The sequence below is a fragment of the Trichoplusia ni genome, chromosome 6 (genome assembly GCF_003590095.1).
Source record: "Trichoplusia ni isolate ovarian cell line Hi5 chromosome 6, tn1, whole genome shotgun sequence".
Lineage (NCBI taxonomy): Eukaryota > Metazoa > Arthropoda > Insecta > Lepidoptera > Noctuidae > Trichoplusia > Trichoplusia ni.
In genome coordinates, this window is record NC_039483.1 from 6,410,916 (window position 1) to 6,433,661 (window position 22,746).

Genomic DNA, 22,746 nt, shown 5'->3' on the forward strand with positions numbered 1-22,746 from the left:
TTAAGGTTTAACCCTAGCCTAAGAATAAAATAATAATCGAGTATTCATTGCACATTCGAACCAAATCAATAGTCCCGAGTTTAATGCGAACAAACAAACAGTATCTCCTTGTATCTAATTAGGCCGGTTGCACGCCACCGAATGATATGCTAATTGGAAAATGTCGTTCGACATTCAATAGTATTGCTTATCGTGATACTGGATCGTGCAGTGAAATTTTGACATTTTGAAAGAGAACGCTACAAGTGACAATTTTACTAGCATTCGATTGGATGGCTAGATGTTGCAACTGGTTAAGGGCCGTGCAAATCGGAATAAAAAAAACTATCACACTTTATCGATGAAAATACCTATAAACTTATTTATTTACATGCACTTCGATTTACACGAAAACCGCTTATTTACATGAAAATCGCTTAAAAATAGTCGATCAAATGAGCCAGATGTGATGGTGCAAAATAAAAGCTGGGCAAAATTTAAACAATACAAAATATAAATAGCGTGCAAATTAGTCTAAAAACTGTAACCAGCCTTATTTACGGCACAACTCGGTGTGATAGGATTTCGTGCGTCGAATGCGTAATACGAAACGTACACAACTACGCATGCCTCTTGGTATCCGGAGCAATCGTCCAATATTTAGTGGACTATAGGTGTACCTACGAGTGTCGTGTATGCACGAGGTGCAGGTTCAGTAACAGGCAAAGTAATAATGGTGTATTTTCTGAAATAATATGTACCTTCTTATTGTTCTAAGATACCACTGTTAAAACTGAAAGAAAAACACTAAAGTATTGGAATCTGAAATCGCCAAACCCTCTGTGTGAGCCAGTGTGGTGATGCTCTAAGCCTTCCCTATTCGAGAAAACATTTGTAACCAACAGTGGGACATATAGAGGCTGGTATATGTACAAATATACCTACCCATAAATATTTTTTACATGGTATGACGTCAAAGTCAACGTCCATAAATCAATTTAGATTTTTTTTTGTTTCTTCTTTAAGTCCCAATTCTTATTTATTATATGACGATGTATCTAATAGAAAAAAATAAAAATAATACGTAACTTAATAAATAAAATCTCAAGAAAATTCTTAATATCCGACCCGAAAACACAATTTGTAACAACTAAGTACTTGATAAATTAATTTCTCCCAAATTTTTGGCCGATATTAAAATATTTACCAAAATATATTTCATTCAAAATTTGAAGGCTCTACCCGAAAACGCGATGCGGTCTTACAGACCAGTAATAATTTATTACAAACGGTTTGTTTGGCGCTTTTGTTTCTGAAACTATTAAAGCTATACCAGGGATATACTACGACTTTTGTTCGTATTGAAATCTCCGATAATTTGATCTATTAGAATCTATTAGGGTCTATTAGAATTAATAACGATAATCAAAAACTAATATTGATATTGAAATTTGGTGTTATCTTACTAGAACTCTTTTAACTGTATTTTAATTGAATAAATATAATTTACATGGTTTAAATTAATTTAAATGATGGATAAGACGAGGTGAGCCTTTTGAAATCACTTGCATTTTTGCCGTTTCCGTTACAACAAAAATAGCATAGGAGAAAGTTTTGAATGTAAGTGTGTTTGTTTCCTCTTTACACTCAAAAGACTAAAACCGATTTTGTAATCATGGTTTAGAGTTAGCTACAAAAACATTTCGTTTATAGTTACTAACATAAATTAACTCAGAACTTTATTAAACACCACAATTTTCGTCTTCATAACATTAGTTAACGAAGCAGTTTTAGTGGCCGTACCAGCTGAACAAGCATGAAATATAGTTTGCCGTCGGCAGAGGATTTTCCTGATAAACGTCCGTCACCTGTCCAAGACTTGATCCCATGGCCGTAAGTGACTAACGCTAACCCCCTCTACTTAACTGGAACAGACTGGAGAGTGTGTCATAAATTGTACTATTGGATTTGGTTGTGAAGCGTATGTTGGGCTAGTTTAAGTGCTTTTTTAGGTTATGTTGACTAGGGGCAAAATTTCCAACCGTATCACTAATATTTTGGTTGTATGTTTATTTTGAGTGCTTTTTTAAGGTTATGTTTGGTAAGGGAAAATTTGCAACCTTATCTATAAATTAAGGATCGGCTGTGACCAGGCCGTATCTCATTTAAGATACCACTCATTTTGTTAAGGATCGATAATCGTTGATTAATGCTAGCATATAATCAGCGTTATACTCAGCGTTGATGAAATTGCTCAAATGCCATACTCAAGCTTTAGTCACGTGACCTATTCATCATATTCAACCATCAGGAATCGTTTAAGAACCTTTCAGTCACGCTCGATTATCGGGATCGCCTGACTAGTTTTCAGTTCGTTTCGCCTTGCTAAGCACAACTCCTGGATACGGAGTTTTGTTCACTTCCCGGCCCTGCCACTGGTCTAGTGACATTAATCACAGAAACTAGTGGGACGATCCCGATAAATACGCGTGATGAAACCGATTTAAAATAAATATGAATTCAGTTTCACGAAAGCTATTTCAATAATTCCATCAGCGTTAACATTGTCAAAATATAATCTGTCTGCGGCGTGAGTGATATTATTTTATTCAAAAGCAAGGCAAATCTGAATATTTCACAATAGAAATTCAATTATCAATGCAACTGATACCCATTTTGTTTGTGAATCATAATTATAAAGCCTTTGCACAACGGACAATGCGAATATTGGAACGTTAAACTATTTATAATAATTTGTATTAAAATAATTGGTAATACCAATTAATATGGATAGAGTTGTTCATTTTGAAATTGGTCAAATTGATTTTTGATGACGCAATTAGTTTCCCATTTCAAATCGACATCAAAACTAAGGATAGATTGTTTATTGAAGAAAATGAAATCATTTGTTTGTCGTAAGGGTTAAAAAAGTATAACAACAAATGTTTCATGTTATTGTAGATTCATTACGGTTCGAATTTGTTGGGCGACAAATAAATTTGAGTTTGCCTTCAGCCTAGTTGCACGGAACCCTCAGTGTCGCGTGTCTGACTCGCACTTGACCGGTTATTACATCTAGCGAGCAAGGCTTAATCAAATACTTTCCAATCCTTAAAACCATATAGTAACCAGAACCATTTCACCATGAGCTTTTTCATTCTTTCTCATTCAACACCTTGCATACTTTAAAAGTGAAAATAAAACCGATGTATATCTCAACTTCTATACCCGAAGGACCAAAAGCCTATTTTTAAAATAACATCGCAGATATAAAAGCGAGACAACACACTACAGGCCCAATAGCGGCGTCTCTATTATATCTATTAACTAGCTGTTGCCCGCGACTTCGTCCCCGTGGGTAGAAGACATAACTTATGATTTATAACTGCCCTGTTTTTTTCACATTTTCATTGTATTTTCGCTCCTATTAGTCGCAGCGATGGTTTATAGCCTAAAGCCTTCATCGATGAATGGTCTATTCAACACAAAAATAATTTTTCAATTTGGACCAGTAGTTCCTGGGATTAGCGCGTTCAAACAAACAAACAAACAAACTCTTCAGCTTTATATATTAGTATAGATTTGTATCTCTCACTCTGTATCTGTCTAAAGTCGTCCCAAAACTATTTTAAGCATTAAACCAATAATTCGGTTTGTCACCGGCTCTAAGTCAACAGCGATATTAATTTGTAACCCCATGTTTGTAAACGAATCACAAACACACTGTAATTAATCCATAATCAGGCGAACACTTGATGTGTGCTTAATATGGGATTAATAATCTCATAGTACGTGTAATAAGATACTTGATAATAATGTACAATTATTTAAATATATGTTTAAACTCTAATCGTCAAAATGCTTTTTTGGTCAGGTTGCGGAATACTGCTTGTCTATAAGTTTTATTTGAGTAGTCTTATTCGTCGAAGTCGAATTCTAACTTTCAACTTACAATTTAAAATTGCTACGCTTTTGTTTGAGAATTTTGTTTTTGAATTTATTTTATTTATTGTTTTAGCCGTAACCATCTCTGAAAATTGTCATCAGTAAATAACTGCCTAGTTGCCACAGTTCATGAAATATAGTATAGTAAGAGAGGGATTGACGAAAAATTGCTGAGTCTTGCTAATAATATCGTCAACGGTCCACAGACTACTTTATACACAAATAGCATAGCAACTGATCCTTTCAATAATCATATTTTACAAGGATAAAAGAAAGGTATAATTTGATTGCTTGCCGGCTATAATATTATCAAAGAGTTCTTAGTACAATCGGGTTCACTATAACAACAAAAACATACAAACGGCTTCAAAAAAAACTACTACTGACCCATACTTGGGTAGTAAGTAAAGTATAGGAATTTAATTCTTGGGTCGCGGGAGGTTTCACATACATTCAAGTCAACCAGATTCAAGGCATGATTTAAGATTTGAAACCCCGACACGTCGCTCGTAGTCGTGACCTCAACCACTCGGCTATCACTAATCAAAATGTGTACGTTATAATTATTAAATGATGTAACGATTTACTCACGCATATGTATGGGGAGTGCCCGACAAGTTTCGGATCCAACCGGAGTCCTTAATCATGAGCTGTCGCGACGGGGTACGTGAATAAGCGTGGAAACCGTTGCACCATTTAATGATGAAACAGCCTCACGATAGTTACTATAAAGAATTTCAATAATATTTATTCATCTATATATTGAACACAGAACGCATAGTATAATATTATTACCTTTTTTCGTACATATTTTTAATGGCTGAAAGTGATCATACATTAATGAACGCGACTGTACAGCGATTGATCCGATTACAGAGGCTTATGATTCTCTTTTTATTTAATATCTACGTTTGTACTGAGCGACTGTTACTTACATTTTGGAGGTAATTTAATAAGGGGATAAAGGATTGATGATGTGTTTGTTGATGATAAATAATCAAATTATAATATTTTTCAAAGTATCAGAGGTGAGAGAAGTCTCATTAATACTAGCCATGACTCTGAGGACAAAATTGACGCAAAACTGACTCTGACGATGAAGACGCAGGTTTACCTTTAAATAGCAACTATTGAGATTAAGAAGTGTGAGCTCTAGCAGAACGCTTACAGAAAAGAAAAAAACAGTGTCGGAACTTGAAACGGACTTTTTTCATTCATAAAATGTAACAAAACACTGTCTAATAAAAATACAAAAAATAATCTTTAATGAAATTCCGAACACTAATATAAATCTAACGTAATATACCCCAAGCCTTCAAACAGCCAAGCATAGTCACGGCCAGATTAACGACTTCATTAGTTCTAGCAGTTAATTCACACTACTATGAAGTCCATCCAAAGGTTTTCTATAAAAGATTGGAAAGATCGCTGGATTGTGGCCCCATGTAATTTATCTTTGTTAAATGATCTATTCGGTTCAGGTGCAATAAAAAATCTATTCTATTCTAATCGTTCAACATAAATAAGACCTTTAATAAACGAAATTGTCTAATAATTTGAAACATTCCAGTCACAAAATAACTCGTAAAGAATTTACGTCGCGAACATTAGGTATTAACATTTCTTAAATTCAACCCTTAGGGGTCAAATAAATTGTTACGACGGGATGATAGTAAACGAAATTAGCATGTTTATGATACAGTTGTGTGGGGGTTAAGCTAAATAAAGTGAGATATCGCGCCTAGTATAGAGGTTAGTTGGCTGAATAAGCTTGGGATGGATCATATAAGTTTACGAGTTTGTTTTTCACTGAATATTTAGAGCTCGGAGTTGGTTAACTGCAACACGGTGAAAAAACCATTCTCCATTTTTGTAAAATTGAAAGAACCCGTGTCTAGACGTCTACCTATGTTAAACCAGACAAGTTAGAGACGACGATGAGGGTTCCGTTTATGTAGGCTAAAGAAATATAAGTTTGTAGAAAAAATGACAACCATCAATTTTATGATAGTACCTCGCTTTGTTTAAAATTGACTATTATTTTTTGTTAAAGCGGCATCTGAAATACATCATTAAAATTTCAACTGTCGAGCTGTCACATTTTATGACATACGGCCTGGTATTAGGCAAACTGACAAACGTTCAGACACCGGACAGACAGCGGAGCCTCAGTAAGCGCTTCCGTGTCCGTTTTTACATTTCGGATGCGGTACCCTAAAAACTGCAATAGCTTTCAATATTCCGTCCGATTTCCCACGAAGATTCGAGATCGTTCATCCAATCCTTTGATAACATACATTGCCTTGAGGAATCACTGTTTGCATACTGTTCATACCGACTGTTTTATAAAATAGTTAATAGATTTCGATCTTAAAGTCATTTTCCTTGTATGGTTTTTTTTAAATGTATGTATGTATGCCTATATATGGCTTAACTTACATACCTTTGAAATATTCCCAAATGTGCTGGTTTTCTCACGATTTTTTCATATACTGTCTTTAGCAGGTGATAAATACTTTGTAATGCGTATTCAAAAAGACGTTTTGGCTCACATGCGTAGGCCAGGTCCTAAGATTTTCCAGCAATTTGTAATATCTGCCTTTCTACACATGGTAATGTAAATAATTTCTTTTTTCGGATTTGAAATGATTTATTTGGTAACGGTTTACTCACGTACATTTATCGAGATAGGCGGCAGTCGGGTCGCGAGTCGAACTCTCTTGACCCCGCCGCTGCGTCAGCTCAAGATTAAGGACTTCATTTGGGTACGGATCTAGTCGGGCTACCAGATAAACACCTGAGAAAACATAAAGTAAACAGTTATGATAGTAAATAAGTATTCATCCATTTTTTTAAACGCATTTGTGTGTAATACGTTAAATAATTGTACAATAAAGGGGTTTTTTTTAATTGTCATACACGGTGATTTTTAGCCGTCTTACAAAAGCAGCCCAGTTCATGTATCCGACGTAAAATACCCCTAGGCGCGATTTTTTTTTAATCATCAACTAAGATAATAAGCACGAAGAAAATTAAACAAGAGAAATCTGAAATATACTCTTAAAAATGATAAAATTGCCGCCGCCCGCGCCCCTCACTAGTGTTACAGGGCTCGGACCGCGCTCGCAACAGAGCTGTGTTTCTAAAAAACTACGAATTGCATCATAATATTGAATAAAAATTGTTATCTATTTTTAGTCATCAATACAGACTTTTCTAAACCTATCTTTTGTATTATTTTTTACAGATTGAATATTACTCAAAAAAAATCTCAACATTTATAAAAGAAAAAAGTCTCGCCAACAATTGCTTATCAATAATTCAACATTTCTCTACTTACCCACAAATAGTAGGTACATTCAATATCGGTTACATTGCACCAGTAAATTTGGACGTTTAACAAAATTGCCAATTTGGTCTGTATCGATATACATTGATCGTTTGTGCTGACTGTCTGTTGATCCACGCTAAGCCTAGCATTTATTCTATCCGATAGGCTACAATGAAGGCAATTTGGATTTGGATTTTTTTCTTTCGATATTTGCTGTTTTCTACACAAAAATGTTGATACGCTTTCGATTTTTATAAGACTTTTGAAAAAATCTAGTTGACTAGGCAAATAATGTTTTGCCAAAAAAACATTATACACGAATGAAAAAAAATGTAAGGTTCTACAACCCTTATCAGTTAAAAATAGATATTGGTAGTGTCTCCAACCTACTTAATATAGCCAAGCCGTTTCGGAATAGTAGGTATGCTAAATAACGACACTAGAATTTTATACATCTGCAAAACCCACCGCAAAGATCAGAAATAAATAGTTACAAATAATAATCAATTATTTTTAGTACAAACGATTGATTATTACCTCCCCGATTACAATAATGTATTTGTTATCTGGTAACCATTATCTTTTTGGATTTCAAACAATGAACTCATATTGTATTGTTTGTTTAATGTTTGGTTATGTTTTAAAAACGATTGGATAGCTTCATTATTGAAACTTCGTTCAAAATGACATTAACAATCAGAAGTCAAAAATACAAAGAAATCTCAAAGAAGGCAATTTGTCTTCCGCGGTTGGGGACGTGTTGCAATGCAGCATCACAACGCGGCTGTCGTCACCCGGAGATTTAGGTTTAGTTAATAAGAGTCTTACATTACCCTTGCCCCCCCTATAGGGTGTTATGCTATGGACACCCCCGTGAGGATTCCCTGCCCTACCAAAAAAATAGATAATTTACCTTAAAGCCGACATAAAACAGATTAGCCTGCGCAGAAGAATGATATAACCCACACCAGATAATTGAAAAAACAACAAAAGAGAAGATGTTTAACCAGCAGTTTATTCAGGTACATGTTTTAAGGAAAATATACGCCTCAATACCCCATTTCAGTAAGTCGAACGCAAAATAAACACGTATAAGGAAAGTTTTTAAATTACTTCCAAAGCAAAACCTTAAGCCAAGTGCATAGAAGTCCGGGTCTTACAAATACGTCGACTTAAGACAAATTGCATACGTTCAACTACCCTTACTACTGGTTCTCACTTAATACTCGCGTTTACCAACAGTGAGACGACTTTTCCTTTGAATATAAACTTTAGTCTTGAGATATAAGTTAGTGAACACTAATCTAATTGTTAATAGCTGTATTATATTAGAGGCTATTCATTTTTTTAACTCCTCGTATAATTTTAATTCCAGTATTTATATATAGTCCGATGAATCAATCAAAGTCAGTGGACAGGCTTACTTATTTGTAAAATGAATACTCACACCGTTAAATTCACATGTCAGAGAAAACTGATTTGGAGCACACGTTTATCACACAAATTGGCTTTTTTATTTAAAAAGGTTTTATATTTTATCTTCTTGCTTTATGACGTCTTACGATTACTGAACGAAAGCGAATCTTGAGTGAGTTTCTTTCGAGAACAAATAGTAGTATAACTCCCACATTCTTGATATAAGTAACCCGGAAAGCACTCTAAGCTTTTAGAGTGACGATGCATTTCTTCAACCGCAGCGATTGCAACATATTGACTGCTTCTTAAGATATCTAAATAGCTGTGGAGGCAGGGTGGGGGTTTAAAACATTATTAGCTGACGATAATAATAATTTTACAAAAAAATATTAAGACGTCTGCGTTCCAATATAAACCTCTTTTTTGATGAACTTAAAGCGAAAATGACCAATAAGTGTATTGTAGAGGACAAAAATGTGTTGTTACATTACAATATAGCTTATGTCTAAAAATACCTATGATCTTATCGAAAAGTAAATAAAGTCATAGCTGTGTTATAATTAATTTATTACTCAATAAATAAATTCAGCTCATCAAGGTATACTGCTGGATATAATCCTTCCCCAAATTTCATTACAACACTCGGTCCTCAGCATTCCTCATTTAGTCCAAGCCAGCTTATAAGCAACCTTTTTTAGGTCATTGGTCCATCGGGTTGGGGTCCTACACTGCGTTTGCGGATTCGTGGTCTTCACTCAAATACTCGTTTACTCCAACGGTCGTTTCCCCTGCAATGAGACACTAATAATACTAAGGGCCTGTTTCCCGCTTAATTCCTTGACAGATTCCTTCATACGAAGAATGTCATTTTTTTCAATTTATCTGCCAGATAGCGGCTAAGCAGTGACTTTGAAAAATGGCGCTTAATAATAAATAATGCTGAAAATTATTTATTATTTATCGAATAAAACATTAATTAAATAGAAACTCTTGCACAACCAATCTATAAGTGTTATTTATCTTGTTCGAGAAACTATTAATTATTTCCACATGTTTGAACATACGATGCGGAAATCGGTTATTAAATTCATCCAAGTAGACAGTGTTACGTAGTTATGTGTACATCGTAATGGGAGTATTTGTAGGGGAATTTATATTAAGTGGTAACTACGAATACTTCCGGGGTATGGCATAGGCTTACTGGTTTTGAATGGATGCTTAACATAAAGAATTATTGCAACAAGACAAATTTAAATATTGAAATTTATTAATAAACTTCCATTCCTTTGAAGAAAAAATGAACCAAAAAAAATTTTTTTGGTACTTTAGGTAAAAGGCAGGTCCAGTCTTTTTCGACAAATTACTAAACTTTGTTGTCCTTCACACTTGCTTGTACAACCTCTATTTCACCTATAAACACAGTTTTTAGGGTTTCGTAGCCTAGCGATAAAAACGGGGCCATATTACTAAGGGTAATCTGTCTGTCCATCACCAGGCATTATATAATTAATCTAAACTAATCATTACCGAAGATTGAGGTAAAAATGTGACTGGTAAATATGTCTATTTATAAAAAACAACAATCATCGTCAACGGTCCAACTCGCACTTGAATAGTATGTGTTTATTTTGTAGCCTGTTTGCTAGTAACCCTCAGTCACTCATATTATACTAGAACTTGTACTATACAAGTTCAGTATGTCATTAAACTCAGATTCTCAGTAGAATAGGCAACAAACAAACTTGTGACACGGTGACCTAATAACTAATTCATGTTTAGGGACAACAGCTGTTCTATACAGATCCTACATGAAACTCAGATCTGGTTTTGATGGTAAAACGATCAGTCAAATTTGGGACTAACAATTTACATTTTTTGCGAGATTCCATAAATTGTATTGTAATTGGACTAAAACTAGGCTGTGTAACATATTGTTGTACACGGACACAAAAACGGGAATGACATGCACTGCGATTCAGGTTTTGTCCGTAGAAGTCAGATATTGACCCATTCCCTACAGGGAATAGCTGAGCCGGGAATAGCCGGGGGTCCATATTCAACTTCATAAAAATGTTGACTGCATCAAGAGGTATTGAGGTCATTACATACATACTCCAAACCCATTTTTACGGGTTCAATCTACGCGTAGTAGTGAATATAGGTATCTTTGCGAAAGTGACTTGAATGTTTTGAACACCCCTGTGACACAAGGATTTACTAAATAGAAAAAAAGAGAACAATATTATATCGTATTAGAAAAAGGAAATAGTTCCCAATATCGAAATCATCAAAACGAATTAAGCTAATCAAACAAACGCTTCTATAGAAACCTAATTCCACATAATTCCCTTAATCCTACATTAAAGCAAAACTTCTTCCGACCTTTAAGCCTCGTTTACACTCAGCCGTTTCACCTGCGACTCGCGCTGCCGGAAATATTGCCGCGGCAGCGTTGACGCGAGTGAATGCTGTTTACACTGAACCCTCATACTTCTTTTACCGGGCAACTGGCAATCATGGCTGACGTTGAGATTGTTGCGGCGACAGCTGTATGTCTGCTTAGTGTTATGAATTACGTAAACGTTTTAAAAATAAATTTAAAAAAAAGACGCTATCGCCAAAGAAGATGGTGGATGAAAAAAATTCATCAAAATCGAACGACGTAAGTACTCACAATAACTTCCTATAAGTACATCAAACACTTCGACGATATGAATGATGAATAATCTTACCTACCTACCTATGTTTTTGTTACAGAAACAGCATGAATACTTTTTTTATGGAGTTGACTTCCGAAGATGGCGGCGAGTTTTCTAACTTTTGCAGAATGTCATCTTCTGATTTTGAATTGTTGTTACAAAAAATTGGACCTATGATTGAAAAACAGCAAACCAGACTGCGAATGCCCATACCAGCAAAGATACGTTTGGCATTAACATTACGATATTTAGCAACGGGGGATAGTTATAAAAGTCTCCACTACTTATTCAAGGTTTCTACACCAGCCATTTCGCAAATTATTCCTGAAGTATGTCAAGCTATCAACTCTGTTCTCAAGGACCAAATTAAGGTGAGTAATAAAAGTATTTTAAAATTATGTTTTATTATATTCAAATAAAATAATTATAATTCAATTCTGGCTAGCATCCCAGTAGGCTCTTTCTATCACATTCATTTGGTTTTGAGGTGTAACACGTCTTTCCGGTAATCTGGACAGTACTCTTGGTGGCAAGACATATTGTGTTGATGAAGTTTGTAGCATCATTTGGCGTGGAGAAGCTGAAATGTCATTATTTTCCTGGCTTATTTCTCTGATCTCTACTGGTGTGTCAGACTGTACCGTTGGTTGAATATAAACAAGTTGAGATTGTTGAATCGGTGGGTTTGATGTGATTTGATAATCTGAATACTGTGATTGCGATGACGTTACCGATGAACGATTTGAGAAGACACTTGATGGTCGATCAACTTGATGGTCGATGGTTGGATAAGGATTTTGCAAAAATAACCCATCTATTTGGTACATAATTCTTCCCCGCATTGACTCGGGATATTTTCGTAATCTTTTAGCTAAGAGTTTCGCGTAAAGATCACACTCGTCTTCATTCTTTTCACTTGTATGAGTATTTTTATCTTTTAACACTTGGTTCAAAGTGTCTAAAGTCTGAGATATTTTATTTTGAGCCTCATCTATGTCAAGGATTGGTCTTTTTTTGCCTTTTTTTGGCCTATTATATACTGGTGTCGATGATGGGTCTGCCTGTGATGGCGAAGGAACTGACTGTGACGGCGAACTGATTTGCTGGTATGGTAGTGGTGATTGAAGTAGCGGTTCGACATCTGGAGATTGTGCCTCATGCTCAGCTTGATAATTCTGAAAATTTTAATAAATATATTTTTCTGTTTCAGTTACCACAATCACCAGCGGAATGGTTATCTATAGAAGCGGGATTTAGGAGGAAATTTCCTCGATGTGTCGGAGCTATAGATGGGAAACATATTGTAATTAAATGTCCACCACACAGTGGCTCACAATATTACAACTATAAGCATACATATAGCATCATACTAATGGCTCTCGTTGACAGTGAATACCGTTTTATTTTTGCTGATATTGGTGGTCAGGGGCGCATTAGTGATGGAGGAATTTTTCAGACCTGTTTACTCATGCAAAAAATTAACACAGGCACTATAAATTTGCCACCAGACGCGCCCTTACCCGGAAGAGAAATTGATGTACCTTATGTATTTCTTTGTGATGGAGCTTTTGCAATACATAAACATATAATGAAACCCTTTCCTGGAGATCATCATTTTAACACAATGGAACGCACTTTTAATAACAAACTTTCAAGTTCTCGTATCATTGTAGAAAATGTCTTCGGTATTTTAACAACTGTCTTTCGAATATTTAAAAAACCAATCGAAATCGATAGAGAGAATGTACCAACAATAACAATGACCTGTATTTTATTACATAATTTTTTAATAAACAGTAGAACCTCTAGTAACATTTACGCTCCCCAAGGAACTTTTGATTCCGTAGCTGACGGAGTAAATATTGATGGCTCTTGGAGACAAAATCAACCCAACCCAGACAATTCAGCCCTTAGGCCAATACCGCGTGTACCAAGACGCGCATCTAGAGACATTTATGAAATTCGATCTGAATTTGCACATTATTTTCATAATTTGAATACAGAAAATAACTAAATAGTAGTATTAAGTAAGGTGTAATAATCATCTGATTAAAATAATGTAATAATACTTTTAATAAAAAAAAATACTATAAAAAGTGTTTTAATTATTGAATGTAGGTAGTTACCCTTTGTTCCGTGTTAATTGTTTCTTCCACGTCATACAGTGTGCCTAAAAATCTTTCCATAGTTTCAAAAGGAAACCATATTGGCTGAAACACATCATCAGCACCTGCTCCGGAACGTATAGACGCTTTCTTTTTCTTTAAGAGTGGTCGAAATGTAGCCATAAGTGATTTCTTCTTCGATTTTAGCTCTTCTATTGGAGTATTGTTCATTTGAGTACTGATGCGATTCCACGCATCGTGTACTTTATGCTTCATTTTATGATTTTTATCGCGTGGATCCCATATTATTCGTTCACTTTCATACAACTCCAAGAACTGTATTACTTTTTCATTACTCCAATCTAGCGACATAGTAAATGCTGGCGTATAGAATTGGACAGAGAATTGAAAAGCAACACGTCACTCCGCTCAGAACGCCGGGCGACAAGTGAGCGAGAGGGCTGAATGTAAACACACGCTGCAACTCGCGCTGCCAGTCCTTTGACTCGCGCACGAAAAACCGACAATCAAGGGAGCGCTGGGCAGCGCGAGTGGCTGCGGCAATAGCATGGGAAGTATCGTGTTTACACTCTCGCGCTGCTCACTTCCCTGCTCACTTCCCTGCCCACTCAGGCTGAGTGTAAACGAGGCTTTATAAAGCTAAGGGTCCATTAATAATAAATACATCAATTACAAACAAGTCCCAAGAAACTGGCCTTTACCTCACAAAACTTGTTAGCTATTGTTCAATAGTTATGACATTAACCAACTATAATTTATCATTTGTAGTTCACTAAGTCGTAGCCCCATCCCTATTTAACTTCATAAGCCAGAAAGGGATGGACGCAACAGAAATTGGCGGCTATTATCGAAGATATTGCAGTCCGTAGTTGCAATTTGAACAAAGTTCGTGATATAATGCTTGGTCTACACGGTACGAGACAAATTTGTTTGAAGACGAAAATGGTTGGCGTACGTGTAAATTAGTTCGGGAAGTTTCTGCACGTTGGGAAATAGAGTTTCGGAAGTTCGGATGATATGTAGCGCTGCGGAAGATATTTTCAATTTATTTGTTTTGTATCATGCTGAAAATAGATACTTGCTCAACTAGCCCTATACTCAGAATATTATACAAGAATTTTGTTGTTTCATTATTTATACAAAATTTGTATTTCCTACTTCCTTGCATATTAATTAAAGCAAAAGAAATAAAATAAAAACATTTATGTTTACAACGATGCTTAATCTCAATTTATATTTTTTGTTGTATTTTCAACAGTAATGCAAGCTCTCTGAAAGTTGCAGCTGTCAAGTTTACTGAGATACAGTCTGGTAACGGACAGTGCCAAAATAATAATAGGGTTCCATTTTCACCCTCTACTACCACCACTTAATTTTTTATCTAAGAATCATCTTCAAAATCGTTTAGTCAAGTGAAATTCACTTTGGTAAATGTCTAGTCTTTTACCAGTTCAAACTTACGGTGACTACCGTTACTTGAAACACTATTTTCCCCTTACTTGCAAAGATAGGATATTTACCTTAGTTGGAAGGCAAAGTAATTTTAGCTCTTAAACTGTCTGTGGCAAATTTGAAATGACGTAGTAGGAGCCTATCAGCTTTTAAAGTGCAGCTGTGGAAGAAATACCACTCTACGTGCAGAACGCTGGCAGACTTCAATGGCAATAATAATATTTTAGGAGGTGGAGGTAAGCTTTAAGATTATCAGAGGAATTATATGGAGAAGTCCATGTTAGCATGTTCTGGTACGAGTAAATTGCAATTATATTCTGTTCTACGAATAGTTCTCAGACAAAATTTGCTTAAGTTTCATATTCACGAACATATTATTGTATATGGATATGTTGTGAAAAACTTTAACTTTACTTTAAATCTGCAAAAACCTCAACAAAGAGAATTTCTTTCCATTTGTACCGGATATATTTTTTTAAAGTCTGAACAGATATTTTATATTAACCAAAATGGATATTAAACCCACGAATTCATCAATTTAATGTATTAAGGATTAAATTTTTTTAGAACATTAATGTATCCACCACCTAACGGGATTATACGCTCTTTACAAAAAACTACCTTAGTCATTTGCAAAATGGCCGCCTCAATACTAGAACGTTTTTACATGATAGACGATGGCTTCTTTACTTTCAATCTCAAGTACCTTTTCTTCGTAGGATTATGGCCTGAAAAGTACCTCACCAAGTACCAAAAATTTCTGTACAAAATTTACGAAATCTTCTTACATTTTCTTACTGTAGTGTTCCTTGTTATAACTGGGATTGGAACGTACCAACACAAGGATGATATTACAATCGTTCTGTGTAATATCGATAAAAGTTTGGTCATATACAATTTCTTTTTCAAGACAATCATATTTTGTATCAAGAGGGATCAGTTGAGAGATCTCATTGATGAAATCGAGAGGTCTGGAGATGGAGTTACGGAAGAGAAAAAGAAGTTGATGGCGAAATATGTTGTGTTCCTAACTCTGATTTCTGCTGCAGTGATCTGCGCCTTTAGTCTAGTAGCTCTTTTTGAAGGGAAAATGTCGATTGAGACCTGGATGCCTTTCGATCCTACAGTCAATATGATGAGTTTGATAACTTCCCTACAGATTCTGGCGATAATTATATTTCCTGCTTTGTGTAGAGCATTTGCCATGCAAGGGTTGGTGTGCAGTATGTTGATGTATTTATGCGATCAATTGATTCACTTACAAAGCGATTTGAGGGGCTTGAAGTATTCGAAGGAAAGTGATACGTCGACGAGGATGAAATTTCGAAAAATAATTAAGAAACATATTCGATTGATGGGGTAAGGCATTTTTTAATCCGGAGAGTTAGTAAAAAAAAACATTGTTAATCCTGATATTTGAATTTATTTGCTGTTTTTTCGGAACTGCCTTAAATTGATTAAGACATTTTTTTCTTAAAACTATAAGTGACAATTCAATTCAAACTGAATTGAATTGTCACTTATAGTTTGCGTCGGCAATGCCGATAACAATAGTAAGTCATTTGAAAGGTTTATTGATTCAAAATAAAAATCGAAATTCATTTATTCAAATTAGGCTACTAAGTAGCACTTTCTGAAGGTCAGAATACATTGGACAACACCCAGTTTCGCCCACCCTTCACCGCTTCCTAAGTGTTTTTGCTGTGAGAGAAGAAACGGCGCAACAAACTCCCCAGCAGCACGCTGTCATTCCGTTTATATTTGTTTTGATTTGTTTTCGACATAACTCTTTCATATTATGCCATCCATCCACTTTCCCTAAACTAGGTAAAAGAAACTAACTGTATGAATTTTCAGATTGCCATTTTTGTTTCAGATATTCAAAATCAATGGAAATGATATTCAACCAATACTTTCTGATCCAAAACCTGGCGGTGACTGTTGAATTGTGTTTGAACGCTGTGATGGTGACAGTCGTATGTATTTGTGGACGTCTTACTTTATGTATCGTTTCCCGTTTAATTTGAACTATTGAATAGTTTTTAGTGTTTATTTTAAACCAAAATTAAAGCGTAACGTATCAACTGCTGTGGAGCATGCAATTTTGCAAATTCTGTCAGTCGAGAAAGAAATTTTAAAAGAAAAATCTTAAAATCACAACTACAAAAACAAAAATAAATGACATGAACAGTCATTTATTGCTCACTATTGCTACTAACAACACAGAGGGACCTTGTAATGACAAAAAAAAACCACTTATCTAATCACTTTATGGTATTTAAACTTAAAGGAACCCGCACAATCAGTTAAAGCGCTATTTTTTAACCATTACTAGTCTCTTAGCATGACAGTCAAAACCAGTCGCAAGCATGATACTTAAAACGTAAAATTTCATACATAAATATATATATAAATATAAAGAAAATTTCGATTTTCATACAGAGATGAATAAATAGCCTTTTGTAAACACTGTAACTACACAAATTCTAGTTTGCATTTTGTTGTTTAAATTAACCGGAAACTTTGATTTGCGGTCATATAATTTAGAACCCATGCGGTTTGTGTAATTTAATTTATATAATTATCTAACCAACATAAATAATATTCGTATATTTTGTTTCGGACACGATTAGTTTTATATTTACATTCGGTAATATAACTTTAACTAGTTTTTTTTCACCTTCATTTGAGGTCAAAAGAGTGTAAGAAACTGGAAGACAAAAAAAAATTAAAGTTTGACCGGCTTGCCGTTTGCCGATTGAGCTGATATTTTTTATGCATATGAAATACGTGGTTACGTAATATGATGGTTTTATGAATCTGAAATAGTTACATGAATCTGAAAGACTGCGCTGCATCATATAAACCCACCCAGTTTCGAAAACTGGTCAAAATATTATTTGCCCATTTCTTTTTAGCCCATTTGTACGGACCGACAATGTCGCGAGTCAGACTAGCACTTCACTAGCTTTTACTTGCAATAAACAGTTACATTTTTGGAATATAATAATATATCTTATTTCCAGTCGAAAGGTATTTACGATTTATATTAATGTGGGCTGTTTGAACATGCTGTATTTGTTATCTTATCACTATGCAAATGTTTCAGGTTGGTGTCGAACAAATGAGTCTATTAATTACCTTCGTTGTGTATCTCGCTATTGCTCTTATCAATGCTTACATATACTGCTACTTAGGAAACGAGCTCATTATTCAAGTAAGAAGCCATTTAATCTTAAATAGTGTTTAAAGTTAAAGTTTACAGTGCACCGGTTTAAAATTAGTGTCTGAACTTTCATGAAATTGTTGAAATTAGATAAGTGTTAAAAGAGATTTCGTAAATGTATTAAGCAGATTAAACATTGAAATCGAAAATTAGCACACGAAAATACGATAATCCTCCTAATAATGATTTAAAATGCATACACGTGGTTTTACACGGGTATAAAGTATTTTAATGAATGAATAATATCGAATATTAAAATTGGTTAAGGCATTAAAGAGATAACTAAAAACAATATAGTTATACGTAGCACCTGAAAAACTAACTAAAAGATCATACATACTAAAACAAAAATGAAATTGAAATTTAATAACAGCAGCAAGTGAATATAATACATGAAGCGCTACGTTATTGCTACGCCGTAGTAGACGTCACTGCTACGCCGGATGCGCTGTCGTAGCTGATAACCGGTCTCTACGTTAAGTCATGTCTAGAATATTGTTCAGCAGAAGATTTATTATGCCAACAGCTGTTTAGCTTCTGGATGGATTTTAAATTGTAAATTATAAATGTTTGAGAGAAAATTCTGATTTAAGTAGGTTAGTCTCTTGGAATAAATATATTATGATAAAAAACTACTACATTACTATAACGAACTAACGTTATTATCTAGTTTCGTGAGTACAATCAGGGGCTAGTTGTATGTGGCCAAGTAAAGAAAATGGTGGAATGATTTAGGCGTTTCTTTTCCCAGCAGTGGGATACAGTGGACAAGATAAAAAAGTTTCATATACCAATTTATTTGTCTAATACAGCTCTATCTTTTACCGAAGATGACTACAGTTGTAATGAGTTTTCTGTATACATTTAATAAAGAAATATTTCTGAAAATTACAATTTAAGAATACCGTGAAATTTAATCTGTATTGTTTGTATTTTGGAAATATAAATAATATAAAAACAAATGTTTTTTATCAATATTTACAAAGCCTTAATTTACTTTCAGAGTCAAGGCATAGCTCTAGCAGCCTACGAGTCTACGTGGACGTCTTGGCCAGCGGACTTGCAGAAAAACCTTCTGATTATGATCAACGCTTCTCAGAGACCTTTGAAACTTAGCGCGGGAGGAATGGCTCTATTATCTATACAGACCTTTAGTCAGGTATTGTTATAAATTTATTTAAAAACTTATATAATTATACATACAAAGAAAGATAAAGTTAAGTCTGTCAGTGACGCTTTGCTAACTAAATCTTGTACTTAATATGCGTATGTTTAAACCGCTCCATCAATATTCAGAAATCTAACATGGTGATATATTTAAATTCAGGAAACAATAGACTTATTAAACCACTTATAGGTAACATATACTTGGAGTTTATGAATTATGTTGAATTTTACCTAAAACTGTCATAAACCACTTGTGCATGAGTAAGTTAAAAATCTTGCTAAGCGAATAAAAGCGTCCACAATTTTCATTTCGACTACGACAAATTTTCCCTCCAATATTTTTTCAACCGACAGAAAATGTCGTTCAACAGCCACAGCTATAAAAACCCAAACGAAACCAGGCTGAACCACTTCATCTGAGTCATTGAGAATAAATCGCAAAAAATGTCAGCCAGCCATCACTTCTAATTGCCTCTGAACGAAGCAGGTTGTATAGAAACACACTAATGAGGTCTCTTAAACAGATTTTCTGTATTATAGGATTCCGTGCCTTAATAGCAAAAATAAACACTTTTGGGAAAACTCGAATGAAAAAATGGTAGTAGGAATTCGGATAGGTTTATGAGAGAATGGACAGATAGAGCACTCAATCTCCTAACCGGACTGTCATATAGCTGATATGAGCGTATCAACAGATGCAATATAAATTTTGACATCATACATTATTTTTATTTACCACACTAGCCTTTAATATCAGAGCTGGGCATAGTACACCATACTCTTGTTTGACGCTCTCATGGCGACTATAATAGTAATATGTCAAAATTATATTTGCAAGAACACGAAACAATACTTGTGTCGTCGGAAAATCCCGCTTTATCGATACTTTTTACTTCTATGAAAACTTGCAGCTTTAAATAATTTTTTAGAATACATCTTTACTGAGTTGGTAAGGTCATTAAAAAAAATATAAAACCCTCTGTCCACAAGTCAAACTGGTATGTACTTGTCATCTCTTTACATCGCTTTTATTAATCAAGTATTTCTGATTTTCTGATGTTAAGAAGATGTGGAGGAATTTACGTAATTCAATGATAATTTAGTATTTGCAAAGCGAGGATTTGAGATAAATTATATTAAAGTTACGAAATGTATTTCGAAGCTTATTTGTTTGACGATCGAATAAATTAGGCTATACCAGTTTATGGACGCAAAATTTAGTGAAATTATTTCCTAAAAGTCTATAACAGCCATAGTAATGGATCATAATGTATTAAACAGTATGTAGATATCTTTTTATTTTAAGATACCAATCACTTAATGGAAAAGAGCCATTAGGGCTCAAGACTTATTTTTAGAGGTTTACCTTACTACAAGAGTCTTCATATCCGAATTCATAATGTGAAGATAATGTTTATTTATAGACCTTCTTAAGGTTGAACATAAAGACGCCTCTGAGCCTTTTAAGAAGTAGGAATGTTGTTGTTCAGTAAGTAATTGAAAAAACTTTCGTGATTCAGTTTTAGAATTATCTGAGAAGATCTTTAACTAGTACGTATTTAAGTAATTTAAGTACCTAATCATGTATCAATAAACAAAAATGAGTACGGAATACAGGTGATAATTTGAGTTAGCAACAAATGCTCGTCCTAAGTCTAGGTGTCGTAGGATGTTCCTTGAATCGTTTTTTTAATAAAAAAAAGTAAGTCACTCTTAATAGATTGTTACGAAATCGCACTCCTCAATTTTTGACACCTAAATCTGTCTTCTACAATAACTTTGTTATGCATATTTATCCCATAACAGATTATATCGAAATTAGTGCAGTGGTTTACGTGTGATAGAGTAACAAACAGACTCAGATACTCTTGAACATTTTATATTATTATTGTCAAGTCTGTGTAGGCGGTTATATTATTAAAGTGCGACAGTCAAAAGCCTTCCAACTGTCTCCAAGTATCTTATGATATAAATTAGAAAACCCTCTCCATAAAACAAGTCAACAAAGTACAGACAGCATAAAACTTAATAAACCAGTGACAGAATTGAATGGGTAGAGAAAAGCATCTGACAAATAATGTTTATCATAAGGAATTAGATGTATTTTGATAAATTTAAGAGCAGAATAAAATAAAGTGCTTTAAGTGGATCAAGAAATTTCAAGAAATCAATACCTTTGCTGTTGTGGATATGAGACGTCATTATATGCAATTTAAAGCTATATCTCGTTTCGCCTAACCTGTTGGTCAAATGGTCATGGCCTTGACTGCTAAATTGGAGGCTGTGGTAGCCGTTAATTTCCTACCCAGGATGAAATGTTTTTGTGATGAAATAAATCGTTTCTCCTGTGGAATAATATCTTATTTGGGCATCGATAAGAAAAAACCATAACTAAACCCCTATGCACCCCTCGCATAGGCTTTTAATAACGTACCTTTTTCTGCTGACTGTGCCTTCTTCACAGAAATGTACAACATTTTTATTTCGTGTATATTTTTCAGGCTCTCTACAACGGATATTCAATCTTCGCCGTCCTTAACGATGTTGTCAATTAAATACGATTGTGTCGCTTTGATTTACATATTTAATTGTTTTCTGCTTCGTAGAAATGTTCGTAAATTGTTTTGAGGAAAATTGCTTGACGCCGCATTAAATTGTTTGGAATTAAACGTTTGTTTCTTTTTGTAGAGTTCATTAAAAATACCTGGGTTTGCGAATTGACGGGATGCGAAATTATTATTAGACTTTTTGTGCTTTTGTAGCTAATGTGTCACAAGATTCTGTGTAAATTAAAAGAATCGAACAAAATTATTAAAAAATACTCGTAGAATGTATTGCATTTTCGATATGTACTTTTTTTCTCTGCTATAAGTTTTATAGTAAGAACGAGACAAAATCGAATGCGGATTGCACAAAAAATATACCAGCCTTTGATTGTTCAGTTTTCATATAGGGAAGCATTGAGTAATCATCACGTTTACTATTTACTACTTGAAGATTCTAGATTTCCTTATTTAAATTCCAGCGCATCACACATACACAGACGTGGTGGTATACGTCGGTGAATATTTCACGGCTTCGAAGAAAACTGCTTTCTTTATCGTGTATCATTTACTTTATCATTATTTGTAACAAAAAAACAACAAAACTTAGAAAATCCAAATATGCTGTATTGTACAACACAAAACAAACATTTGTTCGGAACGTAAATCTCACGCATAGCCTCCGCTAATCGGGTCGCCTTTTGTTTAACTTTTCCCATCCCTTAGTAACGACACTCATGGGTATACACAAGCTTACGACAAACCCGGGTATCTGCTAATTACTTGCAATCAGACCAGCTTAAACCATCCTTAATTCGGAGATTATAGAGTTTATATGGAGAAGTAGAGAAGGATGATTTAA

The 22,746-nt window shown here is 34.5% G+C and overlaps 3 protein-coding genes across 4 annotated transcripts; 2 read left to right on the top strand and 1 right to left on the bottom strand.

Moving 5' to 3' along the window:
* Window positions 1-11,058: 11,058 nt before the first annotated feature.
* On the top strand, window positions 11,059-13,460 carry LOC113495358 (protein ANTAGONIST OF LIKE HETEROCHROMATIN PROTEIN 1-like). 2 transcript variants are annotated; one of them, XM_026874042.1, is made up of 3 exons: window positions 11,059-11,333; window positions 11,429-11,741; window positions 12,581-13,460. In XM_026874042.1, the coding sequence occupies exons 1-3, from the start codon at window positions 11,137-11,139 to the stop codon at window positions 13,382-13,384; spliced, it is 1,314 nt and encodes a 437-aa protein (XP_026729843.1). In that variant the 5' UTR covers window positions 11,059-11,136; the 3' UTR covers window positions 13,385-13,460. The 2 variants fall into 2 exon arrangements, with proteins under 2 accessions (XP_026729843.1, XP_026729844.1); XM_026874043.1 differs by having other exon boundaries at window positions 11,059-11,741.
* Window positions 11,756-14,135, bottom strand: LOC113495359. The gene is made up of 2 exons (XM_026874044.1): window positions 13,497-14,135; window positions 11,756-12,545 (listed from the first exon to the last, which is right to left on the bottom strand). Exons 1-2 carry the CDS (start codon window positions 13,845-13,847, stop codon window positions 11,802-11,804), a joined length of 1,095 nt encoding a protein of 364 aa, XP_026729845.1. The 5' UTR covers window positions 13,848-14,135; the 3' UTR covers window positions 11,756-11,801.
* A 1,050-nt stretch (window positions 14,136-15,185) lies between these two features.
* LOC113495451 (odorant receptor 30a-like) lies at window positions 15,186-21,979 on the top strand. Its single transcript, XM_026874175.1, has 5 exons — window positions 15,186-16,307; window positions 16,825-16,924; window positions 18,058-18,165; window positions 19,178-19,333; window positions 21,843-21,979. Exons 1-5 carry the CDS (start codon window positions 15,523-15,525, stop codon window positions 21,894-21,896), a joined length of 1,203 nt encoding a protein of 400 aa, XP_026729976.1. The 5' UTR covers window positions 15,186-15,522; the 3' UTR covers window positions 21,897-21,979.
* The last annotated feature ends 767 nt before the right edge of the window (window positions 21,980-22,746 follow it).